Below are 18,423 nucleotides of genomic sequence, written 5' to 3'. Positions count from 1 at the left end.
AGTCCGTGTTTCAGCACAACAATTAAACAAAGAAATTAAAAATCAAAGACAATTAAAAGTGTAATAAAAAAAAAGTGATGTGGCCCAGTGGTAAACATGCCTCTGTCCCAGCTTTTTTTCTGTTCCCAGGCAGGAGGAGAGGAAGGCTAAGGAGTAGTTTTATAAATGCACTGATGGATCTGATGACATACAGGTCGTTGGTGTGACAAAAGTTTACTTTAAAGGGCTGGTTATTTAAATTATAATAATTAATCAGATTTATATTGATGATGAGGGTTATCATGTGTAAATACAGCAGAAAAAGGTAAACTTAATTTATTTTCATTTTCATGGAATTATGTGAAAGCTAAGTATTTTGGTGAAATACCAGATTATTAGTATATTTTTGAGAGTACATTAATAGTTTCAGCAAATCAAGTCATGCCTTTAACATCCTGTACAATTCAGAATCAGAATCTTTATTTATTCGCCCGGTGTACAAGGAATTTCTCTTTGTGCAGGTGTCAACATATTTTGGATCTAGAAAAATAGTATAGATAAAAGTATATTATATAAAGATAGATTTATTTACAATTTATTTATTTATTAGGATTTTAACATCATGTTTTACACACTTTGGTTACATTCATGCCAGGACAGCTAATTACTGGTTACACACAATTCATCAGTTCAAGTTTAACATCAAACACAGTCATGGACAATTTTGTATCTCCAATTCACCTCAATTGCACGTCTTTGGACTGTGTGGTGGTGGAATGAACTTCCTCTGTCTGTCCGAACATCTGAGTCTCTTGCTGTCTTTAAAAAATGATTAAAAACTCACCTCTTTACCAAGCACTTAAGCTGACTTGTACTTACTTACTAACACTCATTCATTTCTTGAAAAAAAACAAAAAACTGTTGTCTACACTAAACTAGAGTAAGGTAATGTTTACTATGGAAGCACTTCTGTAAGTCGCTCTGGATAAGAGCGTCTGCTAAATGACGAAAATGTCAATGTAAATATGTGATCATTCCAGCAATAACAACCATTCTATGAGAATGCTTCCCACAGGAGTATGATGAATGTCTGTGCGAATTTGTGCCCAGTCAGTCACAGGAGCATTTGTGTGGCTGGGTATGGATGTCAAGAAAACCTCAGTTTATGTTTCATATCATTCCAAAGCTGATCTGTAAAACTGAGGTCAGGGCTCTGTGGAGGGCTTTTAAGGAACTTCTTTAAGCCAAGATCATGTCTTCATTGAGCTTGCTTTGTGTACAGGTGCACAGTCATGCTGGAACAGGAAAGGGCCTTCCCTAAACAGTAGCAGCAAAGTTGGAACACATGAATTCAAATAGCAGGAGGGCCCCAATACTTTTTTATATATAGTGTATTTTTATGCATATTATATTATTATGAAACATGTCAAGCATGTCAATGGTTGTTTAAAGGATTAGGTTCACTGATACTAATGCTTTTGTTTTGTATGATGGATAATTCTATTAAGAATTTAAGTGCAATGACCTCTTTATATGTGAATCACCCTGTAGTAGCTGAAACCTGTTTCCATATATGTACGTAATTGTGTTTTGTAAACATAAAAAACAATAGAATGTGACACCTACAACACAATGCAAGACTATGGCTATACAATGAACACAGGTGAGGTCATCAAGACTGAGTATAAATAAAGCATCCACCCATTTCCCAGAAAGGGTGGATTGTGGTTCAGCACTTAATAACAAACGTTGTGATAGAATTATCAGTCAGTTCAAAGACAATGTTGTACTGGTCAGACAAGTCCAAGTTTCAGCATGTTTTGTAAAAAATAGTGGTCAGATTCTAGATTTCAAAGTAACTTTATGTCAAGTCTTGTAAACTGCGATAATGGGCAAAATATTTACTTGTAAAACTGCAACAATTATTATCTTGAATTCAAAAACAATTATATGAAATAAATAAAATTATATTTTTTCTCAGGCAGGGGGAAAGGAAGGTCAAGGAGTAGTTTTATAAATGCAGTGAGTTTGTTTGTTTATTTATTAGGATTTTAACGTCATGTTTTACACTTTGGTTACATTCATGACAAAAAACAGTAGTTACTCATTACACAAGATTCTTCAGTTCTTCAGTTTAATATCAAACAGTCATGGACAATTTTGTATCTTCTATTCACCTCACTTGCACATCTTTGGACTGTGGGAGGAAACCCATGTGGACACAGGGAGAACATGCACAGAACTCCACACAGATAGGACCTGGACCGCCCCACCCAGGTATTGAACCCAGGACCTTCTTGCTGTGAGGCGACAGTGCTACCCACTGAGCCACCGTGCCGCCCGAATGCAGTGAGAGATGTGGAGTCATGCAGGTCATTGCTATGACAGAAGAGGATGTTTAGGAAAGGGCAAGATGGAGACGAATGATCTGCTGTGTCGATTCCTAAAGGAAGCAACCAAAAGATGAAGAAGATGCAGTTCCAGATATATTTACCCGAGTTTTTGTGTGTCTTCCTGAAGTAGTTATCAATGAAGGAATCCTGGTGTACTGGCCACTGATCCAAGTTTTTGGCCATTTGGACATAATGGCTCTCACTTTGGAGTCCCAGAACCTTACATCTGGTTTTGTTACCTCTTTTAGACACATATATTTTAATTTGACTTGCTTTTAAATTTTTTTCTGGAATGCTTAATTGTACTATAGTGTGTTTTTCACAAATGTATACGTTTAGGTAGTTTGATGAGAGTTTACAACTTTGTTTACAACTTTTAGGAGACAGGTTCAGTTGTACGGGTCATGTGTTGTCTGCATGAATAACCCCTTGCTGCACCCCTAATAACCCCTAAATAATAAATAGACCCCCTTATCCTGTTTCTAAAGTAAACAGTGATTAAGCTAATGCATGTATGTACATATACTTACTGAAAGTAAAAATAGGTATAAAAGTACATATAGATGCAAGTGCAAGCTCCTTATGACTTATGTCTTCTAAGTATTTTAGTTGTAATTATTGTGACTATACCTTGCTGAAAAACATTCGATAGATTTGCTGGTGGTATGCCAAACTACAGGGTGAGTCAAAAGTCTCAGGGCACTCTTTTATTTCAGAAATGAAAGGGAAAATGACAGATCTGAATACCCCAGCAAGTAATGGGTGAGGGGGCCTATCTTTTAGGCTATGTCCGGAACATGACCGCCATCTTGAAAGCCGCCATATTGGATCAGGTTCAAAACTTTTGTTGTTTGTTACAGGTAACTGAAGATGGAATTGACGAAGGAAGAGAGGATTGAGGTGATTCTGATTTCCGGGGAACGCAGCTGCCAAATCATAGCCACAGACTTCAACAACCGACACCTGGAAAGACCACCAATTTCACACAGCACTGTTGCATCCCTCATAGCCAAATTCTGAGAAACCGGGACTGTGGACAACAAGCCACATAGTGGTCCGAAGGCCGCTACCGACGAAGAAACCTCAACAATGGTTTTGGCAGCCTTTGCGAAAAGTCCACGACGCAGCGCGCAACGTCTCGCAGCAGAATGTGGTGTCAGCCAGTCATCCCTTGTACGGATTCTTCATACCAATAAGTGGCACCCCTTCAAGATCCAGCTGCAGGATCCCGCATTTGCACAGGGCATTCTGTTCAGTGACGAGGCCCATTTTTATGTCAGTGGTGAGATCAACCGCCAGAACGTGAGCTACTGGAGTGACAAAAACCCTCACTGGACGGCAGACACCAAAGTCGTAATCTGACCCATTTTCATCGACCAGACCCTAAATGCTCAGCGCTACCTAACAATGCAACAGGAAACAGTGTTCCCATCCATTCTGACCGAAGATGGCAGTTTCCCCTGTTATTTCCAACAGGATGGGGCTCCACCACACTACGGAGCAGGTGTTTGTCAGTGGCTGGATATTCAATTCCCTGGTCGTTGGTTTTCGTCGTGGTCCTGTGGAATGGCCGCCCAGTTCACCGACCTCACACCACTTGACTTTTATCTCTGGGGTCATCTCAAACAAATTGTGTATGCTGAGAAAATCCACAACAAACACCACCTTCAGCACCGCATCGTGGAGGCTTGTGACATAATTTCTCCAGAGATTCTCATGCGGGTTCAGAACGATTGGATCCAGCGCCTTCAGCTCTGTGTTCAGCACCAGGGACAACACATTGAACACAGAACGTTCCCGATTGTTGTTGCAACTTTCTGTGTTGATAACTTTTGAACCACAAGAGATCTTGCAAATCTGATTGTGGCAATCGATTTCTGAGAAAATTCTGGTCTTCTTTGATATGCTACATGACCACCTTCCCATTGGAAAGACTTGCCCTTGATCCATTATGGCGGCTTTCAAGATGGCGGACATGTTCCAGACATAGCCTAAAAGATAGGCCCCCCTAGCCCATTACTTGCTGAGGTATTCAGATATGTCATTTTCCCTTTCGTTTTTGAAATAAAAGAGTGTCCTGAGACTTTTGACTCACCCTGTATTTATATACATTTATTATGCATGTCTATACCTATTCTATGGGACAGTAGTAACCTAATGAGAGGAGCTATCAATCAAAGGTTGTGGATCTGAATCCTGGCTCTGCCATGCAGCCACTGTTGGGGCCTTGAGCAAGGCGCTTTACCCTCTTGGCTCAGGCATGTTGTACAATGGCTGACCCTGCGCTCTGACCATGACTTCAAAATGAGCTGGGATATGCGGGAAAAAGACTTTTATTGTACTGTACAAGTGTATGTGTATACTACTACCTACTATTCTATTATTATATCCTTTGTTGGGACACAGAGAAACCCACCTCTGCTTGCAAATAACTGAGCCTTTGGTGAATACTTTTTTATACCAATAATGATACCTGAGGCTTTTAACAGTTCTCCAGTTTTAAAATTGTGTAACCAATATTATATCAACTGTTTATACTTATTTTGCAGATTCCCAACTGTTTTGTTTTAGACCACTGTTTCCCAACCTTTTAAGGGGCTCGACCACCTTTTTCAGTGGCCAAGTAGGCTGCAACCCCTGCCACAGCTACATTAGGATACATTATTGATAAATCCTGAAAAGGTCTTAGACTTAGAGTCCTTTAGCCTTCTTAGGTCTTATACAACTGAATAAAAACACAGTGAAATAGACTTTTCAAAATACAATTCTTTAATTTAACAGTTCAAAACAAATATTAAACTTAACAGAACTAATATTAAACTTAACAGAACTAACATTAATTAAATAAAATATTTATCGGAATTATTTATGACTAATCATTACTAATCATTCATTGTTAATCATCTTTAATGCAATGTTTGGCTTTGCATTTTGGCAGCCAGCATTGGTATTCGAGTATCCAAGTATTAAAGTTTCTTCTCCACGACATGAACTCAACCACCCACCTCATATTATGCATGTATTATGGCAAGCCAAACAGGAAATATATAGCAAACACTGATATATATGGAATAAAACTGATTACTCATAGTCATGAAGAAGGACGATTACCTCTGGCTGACTGTGGATTACTGTTTTCTGAACTATGTATTCGAAAACCCAGCTCTGATGTGCTAGCATATTTTACCACTGCGCCACCTGAGCGGCTTAAAATACATTGTTTTCCTAAAAAGACATGTCCCAAAATGTATGTATGTTTAATTGTATAATGCAGGATTATAAACTCATGATATACTGATCCATTCAAATGATTAATATTGCAAATATTGGTAAAGAACCAGGACTCCTACATTTACCCACATGCCGAGTGGCAGGAACCAGCAGCGTTGTGCACTGTTGTTTTGGGTGGTTGGTGGAACACTGGTGGTTTGATTAACTGTAGCTTTTACTGACATGAAGCAGGTGCCAGCATTTCCCACTGAATCCACAGCAACCAGTTCTACCTCTGGGAAACAGCAAGAGGCGCTGTAGTCTACCAGTGTGATATTTACGTCTCCATTATCAAGTGCAGTGCTGGTGTTCAGGGTCCCGTTTCCCTTGAGGACTCTTACAGCTTGAATTCCAGTCCCATTTATATCAGACATGTTGGCAGAGAGGTTCCATGAGGAGAAGGTGCAGTTACCTGAGCAGTTAGCATTGACGCTAACTATTTTACATACTGGAGATGTAAAATCTGTTACCTTTGAGGAGCAGAAAACAACACATTATATTACTGTCTACATACAGGCGGAAACATGTAGGAGGAACAACATATTGTGTTGAAAAATATTACATATTTCTGAATCCCTCTAAGTCAGGGGTGTCAAACTCATTTCGCCTTATCAACGTTATGGTGGCCCTCAAAGGGCAGATTGTAACATATCCTGCTGCAATTGGATAATTCTTGGACAATCCTGCCTTTTAATTCTTGGACAATTTGCTTTTGTTCTTAGAGGCTAAATTTAGCACACTTAGTTCCATGTTTATATTGTATAACTATTTCCAGAATAGTTGGGTCATTTTTTAAAACACATTAAAAATGAGAATTTGTTAAGGATTTGTTTATTCTCTTAATCTTAATATCTTTATTTAACTGACAAAAATAGAAAGAAAAAAATATTTTCACTGATCATTGTAATGTGTAAATATAAACACATTTAGAATGTAATGCCTGGAACACACTTCATTTAGGACAGGGGCGTGTTTACCCGTGTTCCAGAACCTTTCATATTAATGAGACTTTGTAATGGTTTGGGAACTGAAAACACTAACTGTTATGATTTTACAAGTAGATTTTTGTCCATTCTTGCTGAATATAAGATGTAAGTAAATGACTAAATAAATTGGAGTTTTTGAACTGATTGGCAATTCTGTCCTGAAGTTTGTCATAAACTAGACATCCACCACCAATCAGCGCTTGTAAAGACAGTTCCTTTGGTGGATCCTCAATTTATACATAGGGCCCTAAGAAATTTAAGGGAAAAAGTGCCACATTTCACGGCAGTCATTAAATAACTTTAGTAAGTTAAATATAAATTAAATAAATACACATTCTCAGTCCAGCAGTGACAGTGAGGTCTTTAAAAACTCCAGCAGCGCTGCTGTGTCTGATCCGCTTATACCAGCACAACACACACTAACACACCACCACCATGTCAGTGTCACTGCAGTGCTACATGCAGTAAACATGAAGATGTAAAAGTGCATATTACACAGAAAACAGCTCATTTCACTGTCTGTGACATGATTTTCACGGCTGTGAATTAGGTAGGGCTTTAATTTGACCCTTTCATGATTCCTTCAGCTGTAACCAGTTTTTCTGCTTGTTGTGGAACACTGTAACCAAAATATTCAATAAACTTTTTAATCTTGTTTTGCCTCTGTCCTAACTTTTCACATTTTATGTGAAGTGTTGTAGGCATTAAATTCTAAATGTTTTTATATTTACAAAACACAATAAACCTGATCAGTGAAAACATTGGATTTTTTTTTTTCATTTGATTTTAGTCACATTCCAACTTTTTTGGAAACAGGGTTTGTAATTGAATGTTAAATGTAAGCAGTTACCGGAGCTATAACAGCAAGTCGCAGTACAGCGTAGTTGGAGTCAGTTCCTTCAGGTGCTTCAGCTTCAATAGTGACAGTAACATCAGTTCCTGAGGGGGTGCTTTCAGGAGCGGTCAAAGTTACTGTCCCATTTCCACTGCCACCACTCTCAAGAGACAGAGACGAGGGGAAATCTACTGCAAAACTGCGGTCAGTAGTGATTCTAATCTGATAAATTCCTTTAGAGCCACTGGTTGCCACTGTAAAAGGCAGCGTGAATGCTTTTCCGGGTTCCATTGTACCATCAGGTTCCGTCTGCAGGTAAAGATGACAAGTCCTGTGTTATAATAAACCCCTGTTGTATTATTTTGAACAACTTACAAAAAGTTTTGGTCAACTTACCAAAATTCAACACAATTATCATTAGTAAACTTACAGTAATGGTCACATTTGATGCTTGAAACTGAGTAGAGGATTGTCTCTGAAAGCGGTTACTTGATGATTTAGTGGAGCTGCTGTCTCCAACCACACGAACAGTAAACTCTCCTGAAGGGATGCTGTTAATGGTTGCCAAGTATTGTCCACTGGATACATTTTCCAGAGTCCCAGTGACAAAATTGGAGCTTGATGCTTCAACCAGAGCTACCTCGGTTGGCCTTACACTGTCGCCACCAAGCATGGAGACAAGCAGGGTGACATTGCTGTCTAAATGAAATAAAATAAAACAATAACATGTGGTGATAAAGAAAAGTACTTACAGTCAACTGATAAAGAAATTACCATATTACCATCAATTAAGTACCACTTATAAAGGCATGTTCACTTACTAGCTGCAGGTCTGCTTTTTAACACAGTATAACCTGGATGGGGACCTTGAAAAAGTTCTACAAAGTCAAACAGGAAATCAACCTTGCTTTGACCTGGATGTATATAAAAAATAAAAAATAATAAAAGAAACATCTTATTGACATTTACTTACTTTAATATCTGACATTTTACGAGCATTAAATAAAAAATGTTAACATATTAGTTTTACCAACTACTTTGATGGTATAGGGATACGTTGACGTTGTGTTAATGAGCCACAGTCCAGCAGTCTGGTCAGAAATATTTGGACGTAGTGTGTAAAAATTACCCACTTTCTCAATAATCCCCAAAGATCCGTTTGATTCAGCACTGCTCTGTGAGACCCCTGGATTAAAAAATGTAAATGTTAAAACATATTACAATCCCAAAACAAAAAGTACAAGATGTTTCAACTAATCAATCTCATATAGATAGGCTTGTTCTAAATTTGATGGTTGCAACATGTTTCATAAAAGTTAGGACAGTGGTAGATTTATTACGGTGTTACTGTCATTGTTTGGAGCGGCACGGGGGCTTGATGAGTAGCACTGTCGCCTCACAGCAAGGCAATTTAGTGTCTCCAATTAACCTGACTGCATGTCTATGGACTGTTGGAGGAAACCGGAGCTCCTTGAGGAAACCCACACAGACAAAGGGGGAACATGCAAACTCCATACAGAAAGGACCCGGACCGCCCTGTCTGGTAATCAAATCCATCTTGCTATGAGGCGGCAGTACTACCCACCGTGCTGTCCACATGACATCCACTATTTACAAAAAGAATTTGAAAGGTATCAGATCACAGCACTCATTTCCTCTTTGTATCAGACATCTTACATGCGCTTGGGCACAGATAAGTCTGCAGCATTCCTAGATGTAAATTCAGCAACAAACATGTTTTTTACAATTGACTGCAAACTGATTCATTGATTTGATTCATATAATGTTACATATTTTATACAGTCATGAATGTTTCACTATTACATATTATTTTCACAATCCACACACCTGAGGGGTTGGTGATGGTGTAGAATGGATTTTGGCCTGTAATGTAAATAGTCAGGTTTTGCAAAGAAGAATCCACTGTGAATGTGAAGTTTTCAGGTTTTGGTATGTTTCTTACAGCCTGAAAAATAGTGACCTGCAGAAAAAGAAATGTTTGGTGTTAAATTTATTTTCACACGAACTACAGGATAAAAATATGCATCTGATACACATACTTCATCTACAGCTTGAGAACTGTTCTTTAGAAGCTCCTATGATTGGGTTTACATGGCTAAGCAGCCACTTACAAGCCAATTATATCAGTTTGAAATGCCAAGCATTGGCTGAGGTGGTGTAAAGCACATCCAACAGCAACAATAAAAAATTGCAGTGTTTTTTAAAATGACCTTTCTTCAACTGCAGACATATGTACCCGATATATGTCATGTTGTTTGTGAGGAACATTTCAATAATTTTCTCAAGCATTTGTTGACAAACTGGAGATCCTGTGTCCATCTTTAGTCCTTAAAGACACAGCATTTCGTCAATACTTCTTTTGTACTATTTCATGATTACAATCACATCATTATTTAGTTTGTTAAATGTCATTACTAGCCCTAAATTGCCCCCATTTCAACATTTTTGGAAAGTGTTGCAGGCCTGAAATGCAGGAATAGATGTACATTTGTAATTATTTGCTCTCCTTTTGATGGAGCTTTTTAAAATTATGAGTCTGTTAAAATATTATTATGAGTAATATTATGTATGGTGCGGTGGTGGCTCAGTGGTTTTGGTACTGAACTAACAATCAAAATTAGTTTCAGGCCCCACTACCATCAAGTTGCCGCTGCTAGGCCCCCAAACAAGGCATTTAACCTTCAACTGCTTACACTGTAACTGGCTTAATGTGTCTGCAAAATACCATAAATGTTAATGTGCATGTACATGTAAATGTATTTATATAAAGAAGCTGTTAGAAAAAAGAAAACAATTATTAAAAGAAATAAATTATTCAAAATTGTGCACCTGAAAGTTTCTTGGTTATGCCAATACTCATTTACTATTAAGTACTAGTATGTTTTTTTAATAAAGTTCTCTAATTACCAGTGAAGATCTTGATGTATCTGTTATGATGCTAGTGGCCTGGGGCAGATTTCCTTTGGAGACCACAATAGCCTGCCCCCCAGAGGTCTGAGCCAGTTCATTATAAATTTGCATTGTTGAAATGGAACTTCGACTGGAGAACTGGTTTTGGCCATTTACAGGCTCATTATTGCTACGGCGCCGCCGAGCGAGGGTGTTAGTCAGCATGAAGTTCACCTGAAGAGCAGAAAAATAATATTTTCAATTATTATTGTTCAGACTGACTTTGTTGTATCTGTTTATACAACTGAAATTAAACATTCACATACATTTGTAAAGAAAATGACATTAGGTACACTTATATGTGTATGTAGTTTTATGATCTTGTGCATGTAATTTTTTAGGATCAATATATGTGTGACTACAACGTATGAAGTATCACTACTGAAAGACATTGTTGAAGCCCTTTGATCACTGTTTGTATGTATTTATGTAACATGTATGTGTTTGTACTTACAACAGACTTTGTTCTTTGAATGAGTGCTAAAATTGTGCTTTTTAACGAGTAATCTTTTGCATTAGCATCCGTAAATACAAACATCTCAGTCTGTGGTGGAGATCCAGTAAGGGCAAGCTGGAACAAAAGAAATTCCATTTTTTAGTTTGATTTGTTGCATTGATGCCATTATACATTAATTTCACAGCATGCTTTTGTATATGATGTAATTTACACTCTTTGCGACCCCCTGACATAGGCAATCATGTCTGTATGTAGATGCCGCTGAGGATTTTAGTCCTGGATCTCAGCAGTAGTAAAAGTCTAAAATTAGGTTTTTGAAATAAGCCACATTTTACATAAATAACAATGTTACAATTATGCACAACCAGTCTTATTTCTTAATTACCTGTAATGCTCTTCCATGTCTTGTCTTAATTAATCATTAATTGAGTAAAATTCAATTTATCTCAATCTGGGGTGTCCAAACAGTCGACTGGTAGTATCTACATGCATGTGCAAAGCTTATGCTACATTTAATATTAAATACTTTATTTTTTAATAAATGAAGTTTAGTAAATGAATAGATATTGTGAACTAAAGTTCATTTTAAGTCTGTTTCCTGTAGAGCATGAGTTCCTTTGAGCATTGTTGCTTAGAAAATTAACAAAATGTGATCAGCTGTGTCTGTATATAAAACCATTTTATTAGGAACACAATATTGAGAGGAACCAGAATTTGCTCTCAGAACAGCCCTAATTTTGTGTCATGGGCTCCACAAGATACAGATTTTTTTTTTATTGGTCTATGTTGACATAACTGCAAAATAGAAGCACTGCAAAATCTCTGTACCACCACGAAGATGCACTATTGGATTTAGTGTCATGTTTATTGAACTTGCACAAGATAACTTTAGCTTTGTGCTGATAAATAAATAAATAAACAAATACAAAATAAAGCTGATTAAATACTCCAGTGGTCCAATAAGAACCTGTGCTCCTTTCAGCCTCAGATTTCTGTTTCTGGTTGATGGGAGTATAAGCAAATATGATCATTTGCTGTTGTAGATGCTTTTTGCTCATGCCACTTGTACAGAGGTTATTTAGGTTACTGAAGCCCTCCTGTCATTACAAACAGTTACAGCCATTGTCTGTCAACATGGGACTTTCATTCACCGACAGTAACCACAGACAGCAAGGTCCCCAGAACCCACACACAATACCAGCAATGTCACTATCCTGTACATATACATATCATAAATATAATATTTTGTCAAACATGTATGGAATTAATTTATATGGAACAAAGCATCATGTTTATATACAGTGTATCACAAAAGTGAGTACACCCCTCACATTTCTGCAAATATTTCATTATATCTTTTCATGGGACAACACTATAGACATGAAACTTGGATATAACTTAGAGTAGTCAGTGTACAGCTTGTATAGCAGTGTAGATTTACTGTCTTCTGAAAATAACTCAACACACAGCCATTAATGTCTAAATAGCTGGCAACATAAGTGAGTACACCCCACAGTGAACATGTCCAAATTGTGCCCAAAGTGTCAATATTTTGTGTGACCACCATTATTATCCAGCACTGCCTTAACCCTCCTGGGCATGGAATTCACCAGAGCTGCACAGGTTGCTACTGGAATCCTCTTCCACTCCTCCATGATGACATCACGGAGCTGGTGGATGTTAGACACCTTGAACTCCTCCACCTTCCACTTGAGGATGCGCCACAGGTGCTCAATTGGGTTTAGTCCATCACCTTTACCTTCAGCTTCCTCAGCAAGGCAGTTGTCATCTTGGAGGTTGTGTTTGGGGTCGTTATCCTGTTGGAAAACTGCCATGAGGCCCAGTTTTCGAAGGGAGGGGATCATGCTCTGTTTCAGAATGTCACAGTACATGTTGGAATTCATGTTTCCCTCAATGAACTGCAGCTCCCCAGTGCCAGCAACACTCATGCAGCCCAAGACCATGATGCTACCACCACCATGCTTGACTGTAGGCAAGATACAGTTGTCTTGGTACTTCTCACCAGGGCGACGCCACACATGCTGGACACCATCTGAGCCAAACAAGTTTATCTTGGTCTCGTCAGACCACAGGGCAGTCCAGTAATCCATGTTCTTGGACTGCTTGTTTTCAGCAAACTGTTTGCTGGCTTTCTTGTGCGTCAGCTTCCTTCTGGGATGACGACCATGCAGACCGCAGCTCATTCAAAATGCAGCTGCCCGTCTGGTTTTTAACCAGCCCAAACACTGCCACATCACCCCACTGCTGCGTTCTCTTCACTGGCTTCCTGTAGCTGCACACATTCAGTTTAAAACACTGATGCTCGCCTACAAAGCCAAAAATGGACCAGCCCCAAGCTACCTTCGTGGTCTAATCAAACCCCGTTCTGTACCATGCAACCTCCGAGCCACTAGTCTAGCTCAACTTGAGCCTCCACCCAGGACTAAAGAAAGACAAGCATCAAGGCTCTTCTCTGTTCTAGCACCCAAGTGGTGGAATGAACTTCCTCTGTCTGTCCAAACATCTGAGTCTCTTGCTGTCTTTAAAAAACGATTCAAAACCCACCTTTTTACTAAGCACTTAAGTTGACTTGTACTTAGTTACTAACATTTTTTTTCATTTCCTAACAAAAACAACAAAACACTGGTTCTAACAGGTTTCAGCAGATTTGTGTTCTTCGACTGTTGTTTACTTAAACTTGAGAAATGAAATGTTCACTATGGAAGCACTTCTGTAAGTCGCTCTGGATAAGAGCGTCTGCTAAATGCAGAAAATGTAAATGTAAATTTTTATAGGCATACCTGCAGTGCTGAGAGACACATCTCAGGTTCGTCTCCTCCACCATGAGCTGTAAGTGCATAAAGTTGTTGTTTAAACAGACCAGGGTCTGTTGTTCTTATAAGTGGGCCAAAATCTAAAGAGTTGGGAAGAAAAAAGTAATATAAATTAATACTTTACATAAACGTGTATAACGTATTTGATTGTATATTACAAAATAATTGCATAATGCAGGTTATGGTAAAGTTTACATCATTTTGCACACATCTAAAATACATCTAAAACATTACATACATCTAAAAACATTATTTAACGTTATTTAAATAATATGAATTTCATACATTTATTTAAACAAAGTTCAATACTGTTTATTTGGTGGTGTAAAGTATTTTACTATCACATTTATTTTTGAATGGCTTAGTAATTTCATATGATGTTATTCCAAACTTGGCTACTTTACTGCAGTGCAGCCTTTAAGCTGTGGAAGGTGGTATTTGTGTTCTAGCAGATTCTGACTAATGGTTCCTGGATTACAAATGGCCATCCAGATAATGCTTCATGTTTTGTGTAATGAGTACAGTCAGACTAAACCTATTTATATGGGCACAACGCAGTCAACAGCTGAAGTCATGTATCAAATGTATTTAAAAAAATAATAGGTAAAACAAAGTGAAATTATAAAACATTCTGTGTAATCAAAATTATAGTTTCAGTTGTAGAATGATTCAGTTTAACCAAGCGGATTTTGTTTTACTTTCTGAAAACATAACTGACATTATCATGAAATGAAATAGTTTAGCAGTGTGTTAAAATTATTCAGACAGAAAAAGAAGAAAAGTGAAAAATCAAGACTGCTATAACATCTAGACAATAAAAAAAATATTATGAATTAGGTTTTTCTCACCGGGGTCATTGAATGGTACCAGAATGTATTCTGATGGCTGAGCTGCTGTATTTATCTTGCTGTCAATAATGAATGAAGAAACATTCTTGACTGCTTCAATGTCATCAGACATGCTACCAGTGGTGTCAATAACAAAACACAGCACCATATTCTGGGTGAGTCCCATCAGTCTAAGAAAAGAAAAGTGAGTGAGTGGTGGAGAGAGTGCAGGCTGTTGTTTTAAAATAAATCTAGGGGTGCCAATAAGTGTCACATTTAGTTTTGTTAAAAATAATTATTTCTTGATAAGGGATTTTTGTCCCTCTAAACAAATTAGTTTCAACCACTATGTCTCTAAACTCTTATTTATTTTTTCATTTTTATAAAAAAAATTAAACATAATAAAACACAAACAGCCATTAAAATAACTGTAACTAAAGTCACTGAAGAGAATAAAAATGTGTGTATGAGTCTCTCTCTGGGTGTATGTGTGTGCTCAGTGTTTATGTAATACCTGAGAAACTCTGAATCATTGGCTGCTGATGCTCGAATATCTAACAGCAGTTGTTTGGTTGCTGCAGTGGCTATGTCCGCTGCCGTGTTATGTAGATAACCATGACTGGAGCTTCTACTATCTTTATTGATTCCTCCTGTGGGCTTAGCAATACTTGTGATGTCCAAAAATCCTCCATGACTGCATTTCCCTTAAATTACATTTAAATAATTAAAAAAAATGTATTTGTTATAATGATTAAATGGCATTTATAAAAAAAATAATTTTTCTTATGTATTTCTAACATTTAACCTGGATTGTCATATTTTATGAACATTTGTGCATTCTCAGTGACCAGTTATTTCTGACTTTATCTATTAAAAGGCTAATAAAAGTACCTTTTGGTTTAAGAAGGCCAAAGTATCCTGAGGTTAGCTTCTTCTGTGTGACAATTTCTTCCAGAATATTTCCTGTGCAATTGCTGCCATTACAATTCCTGCATGTTTCTGTTTCTGGAAAAAAAAAACACAGAAGGAAACTTGATCTTAGCTTTACTTGTAAAATACAATAGAACCTATAACAAATAATGTTTTCACCATCTTGCACAACTTGTAGTGTAAGATGCCACAGATGACAGCATTCCTTATCTTATCTCAGGATCTCAGCCAGTTTTGTATCACTTTCTGGCAGTCATGATGTTTTCTGAGCGTGAGCTGTGCCAGTTGGTGTGGTGCGGTGCCCCTTGTCCACTGCTGTCCCTGGCTTGTTCTGGTTTTGTTTGTTTAGTGTTTTTTGACAAAGCTGTAACAGCTTGCCATATTTTAACAAGCATTTCTACTCTATCCCCTTTCTATCCAACTGCTCTGATGTGGGCTGCAGTTGTCTTTTTTGCCTTTCATTTGTTACTTGTGTCTACATAGGTTTTCTTTGGGAGCTCTGGTTTCTTCCCACAGTACAAAGACATTAGGCTAGAGATTAGGTTAACTGAAGTTGTTTCAGTTATTTTGGTCACAGTTTTAATGTTCTTTTTATTCCTTTTGTTTGTGGGTTTTCTACTTTGGTTAAATATTCTGTAAATGTGTAAAGATGTGAGGCTACATCCTCAAATAACCTTGACTCTTCATACAAGACTGATCATTAATAAAAAATCCTGGACACAGATAAGTGGGTTTATTTATTCTATCTTTGCAGGTGCGGGGCTTTACCTGGTGCCCCCTTGAAGAGATTGGTCCCTGCCACTGGGTTAGTGCGTTTGAACAAGTTTTGTTTTATAATTTTGCCCCTTAGCAGCTCCTTTAACTTCACTATTATTGCTAATTGTTGCATGGGGTCTTCCCAAATAATGGAAACATTGTTTTTCTCTCAGATAAACATATTTAAAATTTTATTTATTTTAATATAGTGACTACTTATTTCCCTATCAATTTTCCTGTCTTTTAACATTTATTTATTTATCATTAACGCTATACATTAAAGTGCTATACTTTAATATTTAATATTTATTTCTTTATTCATTGCTTTGTCTGCTACAGTATAAAAAATTCCAAAGTTTTTGTTGTTACCACACTTGCAGAAATACCATTTTTATCTTTGCAGTTTTATTCAGAAATAATTTAGAAAATGCAGAAAAATACACAGCATATATGAAAACACATACTGTTCAAATAAAAAGGTGAATTCACAGAAATGGAACACAGTAAAGAAACCCTCATGCAACCAAATTACACCAACAATGACTTTACCTTGATCCACACTGTTAATTGTGCTGTCGGGTATGATCAGGTTGGAATAAGGTTCTCTCATTCCTATTTCAATCCAGTTACTATGACTGTAGAAATCCTGAGACAAACGCATATCAAGAAATGTTTAAAACTAACTACCTTCAGTCCTGAAACTGTTGCCTTATTTATTTAGGATGACTTTTATTTTATTGTCTATTATTTTTCTGCCATACCTGCAACGTGTGTAAGACTTTACCAATCTCCTCTCTGGCAGTTCCATACCTCTGCTTTTTGACACTTGCTTTAGCAGCAGATACTCCCCTAGAGATGAGTTCTCTTCCAGGTGAAAACGATTCACTATCAAAGTGGTGTTTAGCACTCCAGAAAAACACTTTGTCAATCCAAACATTGTTGCTACTGATTTCCTCAATGCTGCTTTTGAAACTTTTGACTGAATTAGGAGAAAAACAAGCTTCTGCAACCGATTCTTCTGTCAGTATGTTTGGCTTCATGGAAACAATTATTTACAGACACACAAAAAAATAAACATCTGTATATAAATATAGGAAATAACAATACAAAAAATATGCAGACTTTTTTAAAATAATTACTTACCATCACAAAATCGTTTCCTAACTTAATTGCCTGAAATTCGCAGACTTCTACTGTTGTCTGTAATATTGCATCTCGAGTTATGTCCTGGTGGCTTTTGGATAGGGGATCTTTTCGAAAAAATATAAAATCAAACTTAAAGCCCAGAGTCTGACTTTGCATAAGGCAGCCCATTAGAAAGACACAGATTATGGTTTTGACCAGCAAATCTTGGGTCATCATCGTGAAGCCTGTAAAAAAAATATTTAATACAATAAAAATACTGGAAAAATTAATAAAAATAGAAGAAGAACAACAAAATGTCTGTCTGTATTTTACATATCTAAATGCCTTTTTATAAGTTGACTGAAACATTAAAGGTTCTCCTACACCTATTTACCTCAAAGCTTATTAAATGTTCCCTGTATAACCTCGTGCATTCTTATAAAAGAAACCATTTACAACCACAATTCCAATAAAGTTGGGACGTTGTGTAAAACATGAATAAAAACAGAATACGATGATTTGCAAAATTTTTTCAACCCATATTCCATTGAATACACTACAAAGACAAGATATTTAATGTTCAAACGGATACACTTTTTAGTTTTTTTGCAAATATTCACTCATTTTGAATTTGATGCCTGCAACATGTTCCAAAGAAGTTGGGACAGGGACAATAAAAGACTGGGAAAGTTGAGGAATGCTCAAAAAACACCTGTTTGGAACATTCCACAGGTGAACAGGTTATTGGGTATAAAGGGAGCATCCCTGAAAGGCTCAGTCGTTCACAAGCAAGGTTCACCACTTTGTGAACAACTGCGTGAGCAAATAGTCCAACAGTTTAAGAACAACGTTTCTCAACGTGTAATTGCAAAGAATTTAGGGATTTCATCAGCTACGGTCCATAATATCATCAAAATATTCTGAGAATCTGGAGAAATCTGTGCAAGTAAGCGGCAAGGCCAAAAATGGATATTACCACATGGGCTCAGGAACACTTCAGAAAACCATTGTCAGTGAACACAGTTCATCGCTCCATCTACTAGTGCAAGTTAAAACTCTAA

At 37.3% G+C, this 18,423-nt stretch overlaps 1 protein-coding gene across 1 annotated transcript; it reads right to left on the bottom strand.

Moving 5' to 3' along the window:
* Positions 1 to 5,683: 5,683 nt before the first annotated feature.
* LOC134315299 (von Willebrand factor A domain-containing protein 7-like) lies at positions 5,684 to 17,599 on the bottom strand. The gene is made up of 15 exons (XM_062996387.1): positions 17,381 to 17,599; positions 16,999 to 17,271; positions 16,787 to 16,883; positions 15,443 to 15,550; positions 15,066 to 15,255; positions 14,573 to 14,742; positions 13,692 to 13,804; positions 10,888 to 11,004; positions 10,392 to 10,607; positions 9,312 to 9,444; positions 8,494 to 8,649; positions 8,285 to 8,377; positions 7,894 to 8,162; positions 7,479 to 7,772; positions 5,684 to 6,112 (listed from the first exon to the last, which is right to left on the bottom strand). The coding sequence occupies exons 1-15, from the start codon at positions 17,597 to 17,599 to the stop codon at positions 5,684 to 5,686; spliced, it is 2,877 nt and encodes a 958-aa protein (XP_062852457.1).
* Positions 17,600 to 18,423: the final 824 nt, after the last annotated feature.

This window comes from Trichomycterus rosablanca, chromosome 5, assembly GCF_030014385.1.
Source record: "Trichomycterus rosablanca isolate fTriRos1 chromosome 5, fTriRos1.hap1, whole genome shotgun sequence".
Lineage (NCBI taxonomy): Eukaryota > Metazoa > Chordata > Actinopteri > Siluriformes > Trichomycteridae > Trichomycterus > Trichomycterus rosablanca.
The sequence above is the reverse complement of the archived record's forward strand: the minus strand, read 5'-3'. Positions and strand labels throughout refer to the sequence as shown.

Bases quoted from the DNA above. Each gene is read 5' to 3' on its own strand.
- LOC134315299 (XM_062996387.1), bottom strand. From the start codon at position 17,599: ATGATGACCCAAGATTTGCTGGTCAAAACCATAATCTGTGTCTTTCTA. The intron at 17,272-17,380 runs GTAAGTAATTAT...GTTTCCATGAAG, and splicing joins TAGGAAACGATTTTGTGATG to CCAAACATACTGACAGAAGA. The intron at 8,378-8,493 runs GTAAAACTAATA...ATATACATCCAG, and splicing joins CTATACCATCAAAGTAGTTG to GTCAAAGCAAGGTTGATTTC.